Genomic DNA, 12544 nt, shown 5'->3' on the forward strand with positions numbered 1-12544 from the left:
TATATCCACTGTATATTTCAGTGCTGCAGGATTATAAATGGTAATTAAGTAAATAGTAATGGGGTTAGTTTCTATTGATTTGGTTCCCTTTAAAGTTGAGATTTTTCTTTAGTCTATTACTATATACTGAAAGGTAACATATAAGCAAGCTGCATCATTAAAATAATTTTATTCAAGTTCTGAATTTCAGCACTGGATTGCAGGTATACTACAAAGTTTTTGTAACATCAGTTTTTTGTAATTTGATCATTTCACACACATTTTTATTAATAAAAATCTCGAGACTTGTCACCAACTTAAATCAGTCTCAATTTCTGCCCTATAGGATAATACTGTCCCAATCTCCAAAATGGTCTAACATTAGCATATTGATGTTTTATATTGTGATTCTGGTATTTCTCATTCCATTAACCAAAGCCCATGGTGGTTCTATTAAATTCAAATAAAAGCTTGAGCTTCCACATTATTTAAAACATACTGATGTCCACAAAGAAAAGCTACTGAAGAAACAGAACATTCACTACTGGAGAAAACAATATATCCTCAAAAATCAAAAAACATTAACAACACACACAAGAATAATTACAAGGATATACTCATGGTTCAGAAAGAAAAATAGCTCCATTGTTTAGTTATCAATCTTTAGCAGTGAAACACACCCACTAGTATTATGACATATCTTCATTTTTAGACACTGCAATGGAGACACGCAAAGTAGCACTCTAAAGAAAGCAAGAAGCACAATCAGCTAAGAATGATGTGGCCACGGCTATGAAAGTCTGTCACATACAAGGTGAGGGGTAAAAACAGCAAATTAGAAAGCCATTTAGAATCGCTCATTTTTCTTATACAGAAATAAAGAAATAAATTTCACTGAACTTCCCATATTTGTGAAGGAGGTGGGATATTCTTCTTCGAAACAATTTAAAAGGGATAAAAAAAATGATATACAAGGTATGTAATGAGAAAGGTTTGTCTGAGAAAAAAAAATTGTCACTGAATAACACAAGCCTCAGAAATCACATGTTGATCTGAGAACTGTACCACAGTTTAATTTTAATAAACCACTTATAAAGTGGAATTAAGTGAAGAAGTGAGAAAACTGTAAAACTGAGGTGAAACTGAGGTGAATGAAGGGAAGTTTGAAAGACAGAGAAGAAGTGCAAATTATGAAATAAGACAGAATATGAAAAAGAACATTCTAATACTCATGGGCTTTTTTGAGGATGAGATGGACAATTGGAGGTCAGAAAATATAGTCCAGCAAGAAAATTTCAGTCTAGATTCTACATTATGTAGTTAATCCTTCCATCCAGATGTACAAAACTTCACCATATGTTACATATATACCACCTGCACTTCAGAACAGGTAATAAAGGCCTGGCCATAATAAGAAACCAACCAGGAACAATTGGGTTTCCACTTGAAAAGGTATTAGAGAGGCCAGCAGGGAGTGCTTACCCTGTGTGTCACGCTGTGCATTTAAAAAATAAATAAATAAACAGTCCTATAGTTTTGATGAGCAAGATCCTGACACTCTGTAATCATAAAAGATCCCTGGGCATCCTCCACAAGGTGATGTCCTGGTTAAATTGCTCATCGCGGCCTCATCTGTTCTGGACCCCAATCATCTTCTGTCCCTTACTTGCTCCCTTCCTCCCCTTATCACCCAACGGAAAATGTGTGGTAAGCAAACAGCTAGAAATATGGCTCCCAGTGAAACATCCAGGTGACAGTCTCTGCTATCTATGTAAAATCCTTTGAGTAACTAGAACAGTGATATATAGAAATGTAATTAATTGATCAATATTATTTAAAAATATAGGTTTGCCCAATTTTAAAAATGTATTTAACACCCTATATATGGGGAATGTTATATTAAAATAACAGCATACATTTATCATTTCAAAATTGGAATTTTAAGAACAGCAAGGGTTTGGTGTCTTGATTGCAAATGGATCTAGTCAATGCTTTTTGGAAGTTTGCATGCTCTCCCTGTGTCTGTTTGGATTTTTCTCCAGGCACTCCATTTTTCCGTCCACTTCCCCAAAGACATGCAATTGTAATTGTGCCCAATGTCAGTGAGGGTGTACAGGTCAGTAGGCTCTGTTTATGGGTGGTTTCTGCCTTGTGTACAATACCGCCAAGACATCTAGAATCCTAACCTTGACTTAGCAAGTTTGATAATGGCAAGATTAAACATTATTACTTTAACAGACTCTTTATTACATGACAATTAGGAAACAGTTTAGCTCACAATGAAAAATAAGAATGACATAATCCTTTTGCAATAATAAACATGCTAACATTAATACAGATGTATAAACTAATACCTTCTGCAACCATTCTGTACTGACTGATTCTATTGGATTTCTCAAAATTATGAGGTTCCAAATACACTCCAAAGAAAACTTTAGATTTAATCACTACCACTTAATAAAAAAAAAAAAAAATCATGAGCATATCTTAATTAACATTGATCTGCTTCTTCCATTACCAATAAATGAATAATACTTTTTTCTAATTTATTGACATTATGAAAACCTCAAACCAAGGCAAATAAGAAGTAGTCCACTGTCCAAGAAATAAATAAAACTGATCCCCTTAAAACAAAGGTAATCAAACTTCATCAGACTGATTTTCTACCCATGTGAATCTCTAGCTATAAATATGCACCCCACATCACAGACCTTCGCTTCCATTCACTTATATATACAGTCAAACCTCGATTATCCGTCAGTCGCTATTAACCATTAACAAAAAAACAAAAAAAAAAAAACAAAAACAAAACAGTTTCTACATATTACTACTGCTGCACAGTGAAATCACAGTCTCAGTTACATATCTTCAGCTGTAATAGTGTTTCACAGCTTTTCTCTTATTATAATTAAACTACTATACATTGTTATGGTCAAAAAAGATATGTGTGTGGTGTTGGAATTGTCACAAAAAAATGTAAATTATTAAACATTTATGAAACACCAAAAAAAATAATATAAAGCATGATGCCGACAAAATTGAAAAACATGTCGAAAATGGAAACCACTGACAGCAGAGCAGAAAGGGACGAATGCTGTGTAAGTGATAGATCTGGCTGAAAACCTTCTGTTTTGTGAGGGGTAGACACGCCTCTTCGGAGATGAGTGACAGAAAAAGATAGGAGAAAAAGGAAAGTGCAGTGGAAAGAGGTTTTGAGTAGGGAGTCAAGAGACAATATGCAGGAGTGTTTGCAGTATAGAAGAAGACAAAACCTGAGTTGTAAGAGATAATTATCCGTAGGGAAAGCTTTCTTTTATTGTTTTTGAGATGTGCTCTGCAACCCAGATAACGGAGTAGAAGATAGGGCACTGCCTGCTACGCAACGAAGACTCCAAGTAAAATGTAGAAATCTCCAGTACCTCTAGGTTGTATTTACTTATTATGATGGTCATTACAATATTATATAAAATTAGTTAATTTTTTAATATTATGTTAAGTTTTTTGCAAATAAATATGACTATTTTCTAAACTAACTCACTGTATATAGAACGGAAAAAATAAGTAATGAACCTGTGAACGTTTTTCTCAGTCAATATACTTCTAATAGGCCTATTAACATGAAATTTTTACAAGAGGTCTGCAACAACCCTAATAATCCACACAAACAAAGAAAGCAAATTAAACAAGTCCATAAATTATGTGTAATAAAGTGGAATGACATAGGGCAAAAGTATTGAACACATAAAGAAAAGGAGGTGCAAAAGAGGCATGGAAAGCTAAGAAACCAGCTGAAATCTGTCAGTATTTAGAAAGCAATCATGCCCCTATCAGTGCACATTAGTATCAGCTGGTTTAGTCCTAACTGATGACCTATAAAAAGGTTTCTCATTACCAAGGTATCACACAAGAAGCATCTCATGATGGGTAAAAAGCAAAGAGCTCTCTCAAGACCTTCACAACCTTATTGTTGCAAAACATACCGAAGGAATTGGTTACAGACGTATTTATAAACTTCTGAATGTTTCAATGAGCACCATTGATGCCATAATCCGGAAATGCAAAGAACATCATTTCACCATAAACCGGCCACGACCAGGTGCTCCTCGCAAGATTTCTGACAGAGGAGTCAAAAGAATAATCAGTAAAGTTGTCCATGAGCCAAGGACCACTCGCAGAGAGCTTCAGAAAGACTTGCAATTAGCAGGAATAATTGTTTCAAAGAAAACAGTAAGTAATGCACTCAGCCGCCATGGCCTCCATGCACGTTCACACCGGAAGACTCCACTGCTGAAGAAAAGCATGTTGAAGCTCATTTAAAGTTTGCTGCACAACATTTGGACTAGTCAATGAAATACTGGGAGAATACAGTCTTGTCAGATGAGACCAAAATTGAACTCTTTGGGTGTCACTGCACACATCATATTTGGAGGAGAAATTGCACTGCACTTTAACCCAAAAAACACCATACCAACATGCTGTTTTTCAGCATATGGTACTGGCAGACTTCATATAATTGAAGGAAGGATGAATGGAGAAATTTACCGGGACATTCTTGATAAAGACTCTGCTACCATCTACAAGGATGCTAAAGATGAAATGAGAGTGGACATTTCATTAAGACAATTATCCCAAACACACAGCCAAGGAAACTCTTAGTTGGTTTCAGAGAAAGAAAATAAAGCTGCTAGAATTGCCCAGTCAATCACCTGGTTTAAATCCAAATGAAAATATATGGAAAGAACTGAAGAACAAAGTTCATAGAAGAGGCCCCCGGAACCTTCAAGATTTGAAGACAGTTTGTGTGAAAGAATGGGCCAAAATCACACCTGAGAAATGCACGTGACTAGTTTCTCCACACAAGAGGCATCTAGAAGCTGTCATTACCAACAAAGGCTTTTCTACTAAGAGAGGTTAGGAGCATGTGCTGATACAGCGCATTGCCGTACCCATCACATGACAAACCAACTCAGGATCCCAGATTAGGACCCGAGTGCAGCCATGCAATGGGTGACACCTCAGCACCACACTAGTTCAGATAGAGTGGAACAGTGTGAGCTTTTTTATGGCAGCTGGAGTGCCAAGTACTCTATTTAATACTTGGTAGAGTATTAGTAAACTTCAGTAACCGTGTTCAATACTTATTCCCTGTGTCATTCCACTTTATTACACATAGTTTATGGAAATATTTGTTTTGAGTTATTTGCATGTGTGGATTACTTGGGTTGTTGCTGACATCTGGTGAAAATTTTATGTCAATAGTTCCATTAGAAATATATTTACTGAGAAAAACGTTGACGCATTCAATACTTTCTTCACCACTGCAATTTTTAACGTAGCTGTTCTGTCATCTGTCCTTTCTCTTATCTGTCATATATACATATATATATATACACACATATACACACATATATATATATATATATATATATATATATATATATATATATATATATATATATATATATATATATATATATATATATATATATATATATATATACATTTATATATAAAAAAGCCAAATACCACTGACTCACTCATCACAAAATCTCCCAAACCATGAGGACTTGGGACTTGAAATTTGGAATGTAGGTTACCCTTGGCCCATAGGTGCTCGCTAAGGAACGGTTTTAAACATTTCGTGGTCCAAGCGTAAAATTTATTAGTATAATATTAGTTTTTTAGACCCATTCACTCAATTTCTTTCTAAAATAAATTTCTTTAAAGTAAATTAAAAATACTTTCATTTTTCTGAAGAGTACAAGTTTTGTTTTGATATTTTAAAGTCTCCACAAAGCGTTTATAATTTGCCATTTATATAACTTTTTAAAATAAATTTAGCTAGGTTATTCCAAGGTTTATTAAAGCTAATTTTTTTTTTGAGGATTCTGATTTTCATACTTTTTTTTATTTTATTCTGTGTCATACTTTATTCACAAATTCTTCTACTAAGTTTATACCTCTTTAAATAAACCCATAAAACTACGACCAAGGAAGAAAGGATTTATATTGACGAAGTAATGGAACCTCACAGGTTGGTGTGGATGAGCGGCGGCGGCACATTCCTGTTCTCCTCGCTGGCCTACCTTGTGCACGGCACCGCCTCTCTGGCCGCTTAAATGCGGATTGACATTGTTAGCCACATCTCTAATAAATGGCAGAGGTTCAAGTCGTACACCACGACGCGGACCGGCGACCCCTACCACACCAAGCCTCAGTACCACTCTGAAATGTCCAGACCTGCAATCCTATGTATATTTTAGAACACATTTTTCCTGTTGCTAACCCGTAGCAAAGCACGGGTATTCAGCTAGGGAGCTTTGCCCCCTGCTCACTTTGATCGCCAACCCCCATGTTTGGTTTTCCGGATACACACTTTTAAGATTTTTTTTTTCTTTGAATTTTTGCTATTTCATTAGTTTCACTTTTATTTCAGAACTTCGTTAAAAAGAATATTTGGAATCTTTTGAGTCCCAAAATGATTAATCTTTTAAATTAGGTCTGTGAGATATGTGTTTAATGACTTTGTACCATAATTCAGAATAGGTGTCTCTGTTTAGAATTTCACCACAGACAAAACGGTCTACATCATCAGCAGTTAATAATTTTTTTTGCAAAGTAACCAATAAATGCATGTGAGGTAAACCCTGTTTTTGAAATTCTCTGACTTAAACTTCAAAGCCTTACAATATTTACATACTTCTGACATATCACCTAAGTCCATATATTCGATCTCTAGTCACCTTTTCGTTATTTCTCAGAGTAATAATTTCTCTTTTTTTGCACTAATACGATCTTTACTTTCTTTTTTTGACACTTCCATTTTTTTCTGCTTTCATATTCTGTATGTTGCTCTGCATGTGTATCACGCCTACATTTTTTTTTTAGTCTTTTGAACTCCACTGTTTTCATTATCTCTAACCTACTCTGCATGTGTTTGGCCCCCTTTTTTTTAACCTCTATATGATGTTTTACTTTGTTTTGTATTTTTTGTCTTTTATTTCTGACCTCGCTTTGTCCTGCTTTTTTTCCCCAATGACACCTGGTCAGTGGTAATTATTTTCCCTTTTTCGAGTAATAATTTCCGTTTGTTTGCGCTACTACGATTTTTACTTTCTTTTTTTTTGATACTTTTTAATTTTCCTGTTTTCATATTCTTTAACTTTCTCTGCATTTGTATCGCGCCAACGTTTTTGAACGTCTTTATGAAGTTCTACTTTGTCTTTTACTCTCTCTTTTAATTCTGAGCCCGATTGGACATGCTTTTTTTTCCCAATTCCACTTCTTCCGGGCTGATTAACTTATTTTCTGAATTTGCACCTAGATTATTCTCTTTTTTGCATTTTTTTTCTCTCCAACGCTTTTGAGTCTGTTTTCTCCGTGATGCTTTCTTCTTCGCTTAGTCGTCGACGTTTCATCTATAACGTATTGTCCTTATACACTTTATATGTGCCGAGAGCCCTGGATCTGTGTGTGCTCAAAGCCTTTACACGACCGAGTGTTTTGTTGCTCGTGGTCTGATTTGATATTGATTGTAAGTAGGCGGTGTCTTGCAAGAATCTCATGTTCTACGTTCCTGCAAGATGGTCCTGGGTCAATCTCTTGGCACAAAGTCTCAAGTTTAAGGTCCCTGCGAATATCTAATCAGCCAAACATGTCAGCAACTCAATGCATTTAGGCATGTAGACACTGTCAAGAGGACCTGCTGAAGTTCAAACAGAGCATCGGATTGGGGAAGAAAAGTGACTTTGAATGTAGCATGGTTGTTGGTTCTAGTCAGAGTATTTCAGAAACTGATGATGGAATTTTCACACACAGCAATCTATGGGGTGCCTTACTGATGCCAGAGATCAGAGGAGAATGGCCAGACTGGCTCGAGCTGATGGAAAGGCAACAGTACCTAAAATAATCACTCGTTAAAATCAAGGTATGCAAAAGAGTATCTCTGAATGCACAACATGTCAAACGTTTAAGCAGATGGTCTACAGCAGCAGAAGAACACACCGAGTGCCATTCCGGTCTGCTATGAAAAGGGAACTGAAGCTACAATTCACACGGGCTCACCAAAATTGGATGACAGAAGATTGCAAAAGCATTGCCTGGTCTGATGAGTCTCGATTTCTGCTGCAACATTCAAGTAATTGGGTCAGAATTTGGCATCAACAACATTAATGCATAGATTATTCCTGCCTTGTATCAACGGTTCAGGCTACTGGTGGTGGTGGTGGTGATGTAATGGTGTGGGGAATGTTTTCTTGGCAGGATTTGAAGCCCTTAGTACCAATTGAGTATTATTTAAATGCCACAGCCTAGCTGAGTATTGTTACTGCCCATGAGCATCGCTTTATGACCGCAGTGTACCCATCTTCGGATGGCTACGTCTTATGGAATAATATGCCATTTCACAAAGCTCAAATCATCTCAAACTTGTTTCTTGAACATTAGAATTATTGTATCACAATCTAATAGAGCACCTTTAGGATGTAGTGGAACAGGAGATTTGCATCATAATCCCGGAGGAATGTTTGTTGAATCGATGCCACAAAGAATTATGGCAGTTCTGAAGGCAAAATGAGGTCCACCCACTACTAGAAAGGTGCACCTAATAAAGTGGCCTGTGAGCGTATATTCGTCTTACTTTACTACTAGAACACAAACAGCTGTAAAATGGAGATCAACAAAGTTAAAAATGTATGGATCTGTATGGCTTGAACATATTAAAGTTTAGAAGAAAGCTTGCAGATGGCGGTAGAGCCAAAGCAGGTCAGCCCAGAGTTCAGCTCCCAGATACAGATTCCAAATAATAGATGAATATGTTAAGAACAAGAGTTTCATTCAAAAAAAGTGACATACAAGAATTTAGAAATTTCAGAAAAATACTTGTTATTAATTTGACTTAATTTTTGTCATAATAAACTAGATTACAGGATTAGTCACTGAGAAATCATCTTATACATCTAACAGCAGTGCATGTTATGTCATGTCACTCCTTGTTCTAACCACCTATCCAGCCATCCATCAATCCATCTTCTAAATACACTTTACCCGGAGTACGGATGTGGAGAAGCTGAAGCCAATTCCAGCAAGCATGGGCGCAGGGTAAGATCAATCCCTGGACACACACACGCCACTGATCCACCTAACCTGCATTTCTTTGAACTGTTGGAGGAAACCCTCAAAGATATGGGGAGAACATGCAAACTCAATGCAAGGAGTACCTGAGATCTTTGGTCTAACCGCCTTAGTAAATTTAAGCTGATGACAGAACAGGGGGTTCATGTCAAATTTCCAAACTGAATCCCAAAACCTGAATGTTTAATCTAGATTCAGTTCCAACTACTTTGTTGAAAAACTCACCTGCGGTAGTTACACAACCAATAGAAGACGTGATTACTAAGTCACGACTAAGTATCACTTCCAGGATCCTTTCAAATTAGCCACTGTTAGACCTATATTAAAGAAAACAGACTCGCACTCAAAAGTTCTAAAGATTCACCAACTTACAAATTATCTTTCAAAGAAAACTGCAATCACACAAATTGAATCTTATCCTTCAAGTAAAACACACTCCTCACAAGCAATTTCAGTCTGTCTTTTGGCCACATCACCGTTCAGAAACTGTCTTAACTTGTGTTTGCAATGTTGTTTTTTTATCTTCTTTCATACAGGATGTGCCAACATTATTATGCTTATGGATTTAATTGCTTAGGATATTGTTGACTATGCCATTCCACTACACAAGCCTGAGGAATTTAGTTGGCTCTCATTTGGTTAACTCTAGATTGATCATGTCATTTTTAATATGTATAAAAGTTTGAAGACAGCACTCCTGTCAGACGTTTGACATGGTATCCCTTAGTCTTAAGTGTTCACTTAATTTGACTTCGTCAATACGTGTTAATTTGGGTGAGGTTATTAGGAAACAAAACATTAATTTTCATTCATAGCTGATGACACCACGCTGTATTTATTATTCAATTCAAATAATACATCTTAAACTTTAATGGCGTAAACAGTGGATGAATGACGATTAGGTCTTAAAATTAAAATAAAAATTAAGGGGTAGGTAAATGCGAATAGTAGGGCAATTAAGCTAAAATATTTACGTGCCCATAAAATACAACAACATTCCCGATGCGAGGTACGTCTCTCGCAGGATCCCTGTCTCACTTTCACTTTTTTTTTAATAACTAAACATTTCCTGGAATCGCCGAATGCGGAAATGCAAGCACCGCCAAAACTACACGAAACCAAGAGCACCGCTCCAAACCCAATCCGATCTGTGGAGGATTAGCGCTACCCTCGCACCCTCCCGTGGATCACTCTGGACAGTTTTTTTTCACCGGTAGTTTCACGTGCGTAACATGGAACTGTCCCCTGGTGACCGCCTGAAATGCACGTTCCGCAGGTGGCAGAAAAAAATGTCACTTAATAGACATGTATGTACAATTGGTCTCCAGAAGTACTGAAACGCGAGATTAAAAACAAACTCCCGTGCTCCAGCGCATGCAATGTTCCCCCGGGATCTGCTGATCCCTTATGACTTCATTCCGTTAAGGTAATTAGTGACAATTCATACACTGTTTTTAAAAAGCCGATGGACTTCTGGAACTGATTAACAAAAGGGTCACCTTAAGATCAGCACTGGCCCGTCTACACATCTACGCTATGGTTTTCACGAGTTAAACAAACTGAAACCATTCGTCCGCCCCACACCACCAACTGCACACGCTTTAGCGGTAATTCTTAACAGGCCAAAAAAGATCCCCGTGGTTTCCCCGCTCTACTTACCGATCTCTGAAACTCTTCAAGCCACAGGGAGGCCCGCTCCTTGCCGGCGGGATCTGGGTCGTGGTATAGAGCCTGCACGGCCTGATAAACCAATGCTAGGGACGGTTTACCACCCTCCATGCCGCCCCCACTTTTGGAAGAAAAAGTGATATTTGAATAAAATACGCAGGCTCAAAACGAGCAAGTCCAAAGATGGTAGGAAAATGTATTTATTCTGCTCTTCCATACACCGCTCTGACCGCCATCTCAAAAATACAGGAACTCTGTGTGTACCGCCAACAGACATCCGTCAGGAACCAACTACCGGAACTGTGTTTCCGAGACGCAGCGACTGATAGGGCAGTCTTGGGTGTGGCACTCGGAGGAGCATGGCGCATGGCATATGGCATAGATAGTTGTTTCGCATCTTTATTATTATTATTATTATCATCAATAATAAAATAGCATTCGTTTTATATTTTTGTCACATTCTGATTTTTATTTTATGATTGTAAATTCTGCTGTAAGTACGGGTTATATATACTTACATTCGTTGGTTTAGAAAATGAACTTAGGACAAGTACCACGATTTTTTTTCACGTTCCAATTTTTTTGCTTTGTATTTTTTATTTTATGTTTGTAAATTCTAGTGTAAGTAGGTGTTATTCGCTATTTACATTCGTTGATTTAGAAAGTGAAGTTATGACAAGTTGAACTCGATTGATGGTGTTTTCATGTATTCATTTTTTATATGTTTGTAAATGCAGTTCAAAAGTAGGGGTTAGATTATTGGAACGACGAAAATGGATCGTTTTGCTCTTTACATGGCTCTTTTAGGTGTCTGGCTGTCCACAAAATGACCGTTCGACATTGCTGCACTTCATGTTATTCTATTTAAGGCTTTGCAGGCTTTCAGTTTTTACAGATACCCGTGCTGCATGCGATGGAATGCTAGATCATAGTGGTGGTGACTCATCCCAGGCTGATGCAATCAGTCAGCACCATTACATAAAATCTTCAATCGAAGTCACTGACCCCAGCGACCACTTCCAATTTCTTGAAACTGTGCAGTAGACTGTGGTCCTGAGTCCAGTGACAAAAGTGTCACAGCAGGAGCCTTGGGCATTTTGCAAGTAGGTGAAACAGAATGAATGTCATACAGTATAGCAGAGGTGTTAAACATTGCACTTCTGTGTGGTGATCAGTCAGTTGCAAGTGAGCAGGCATACATACCTCTTTTGGTGGAGCTGCAGATGTACAGTACTTGTCTTTTGGCTGTTTTCAGCCCCTGAGCTGACACTGCACATACAGTCCCGGTCTGGATCTCAGCTTTGAGACGCTCCCTGCACAGCTGCCCTCTAATGCCTTTGTCATTTACTTAGTCCCTTTCCCACACAATTGTACCACTGGCTCTGCTTTGCACGGCCCACTTGGGATAAGTGACAACTCGATCAGTCTTGAGGACGACGGGTAAATATTCATTGATAGAAGTTACAGCCATGGTTATTATGGCTACTTTGACCCTCTGGAAATTTTGTTATTAAATATTATGAAACTAAAGACTATTTGCCTGACTTGCCTGTTTTTTGAAAAAAATGTTGGAAGCTTTTGTGCGCCAGTTATATCATTGTTAGAAGCCTGTATGCTCAGGATCAATAATGTTTGAAGTCTTTGTGGAGGTTTGGTATTTGTGAACAAGCAGTAGTCAGTGTGAACATATTTTCTTTGATAAAACACTAGGTTGTTTTTCAGTTTATTTTTTTTTTAAATCAACTTAAATTGTTAGTTGACTATT

At 37.3% G+C, this 12544-nt stretch overlaps 1 protein-coding gene across 2 annotated transcripts in view; it reads right to left on the reverse strand.

The window, feature by feature from the left end:
* Positions 1-11062, reverse strand: part of tnpo3 (transportin 3) — a 152081-nt gene extending 141019 nt beyond the window's left edge. For both annotated transcript variants that reach the window (XM_039761435.1, XM_039761434.1), the window contains exon 1: positions 10771-11062. In XM_039761435.1, coding sequence (XP_039617369.1) covers positions 10771-10890 — 120 coding nt within the window. In that variant the 5' untranslated portion in view covers positions 10891-11062. The remainder of the gene's footprint in view (positions 1-10770) is intronic.
* Between the last annotated feature and the right edge of the window lie 1482 nt (positions 11063-12544).

The sequence above is a fragment of the Polypterus senegalus genome, chromosome 8 (assembly GCF_016835505.1).
Source record: "Polypterus senegalus isolate Bchr_013 chromosome 8, ASM1683550v1, whole genome shotgun sequence".
In the NCBI taxonomy this organism is placed as follows: domain Eukaryota; kingdom Metazoa; phylum Chordata; class Cladistia; order Polypteriformes; family Polypteridae; genus Polypterus; species Polypterus senegalus.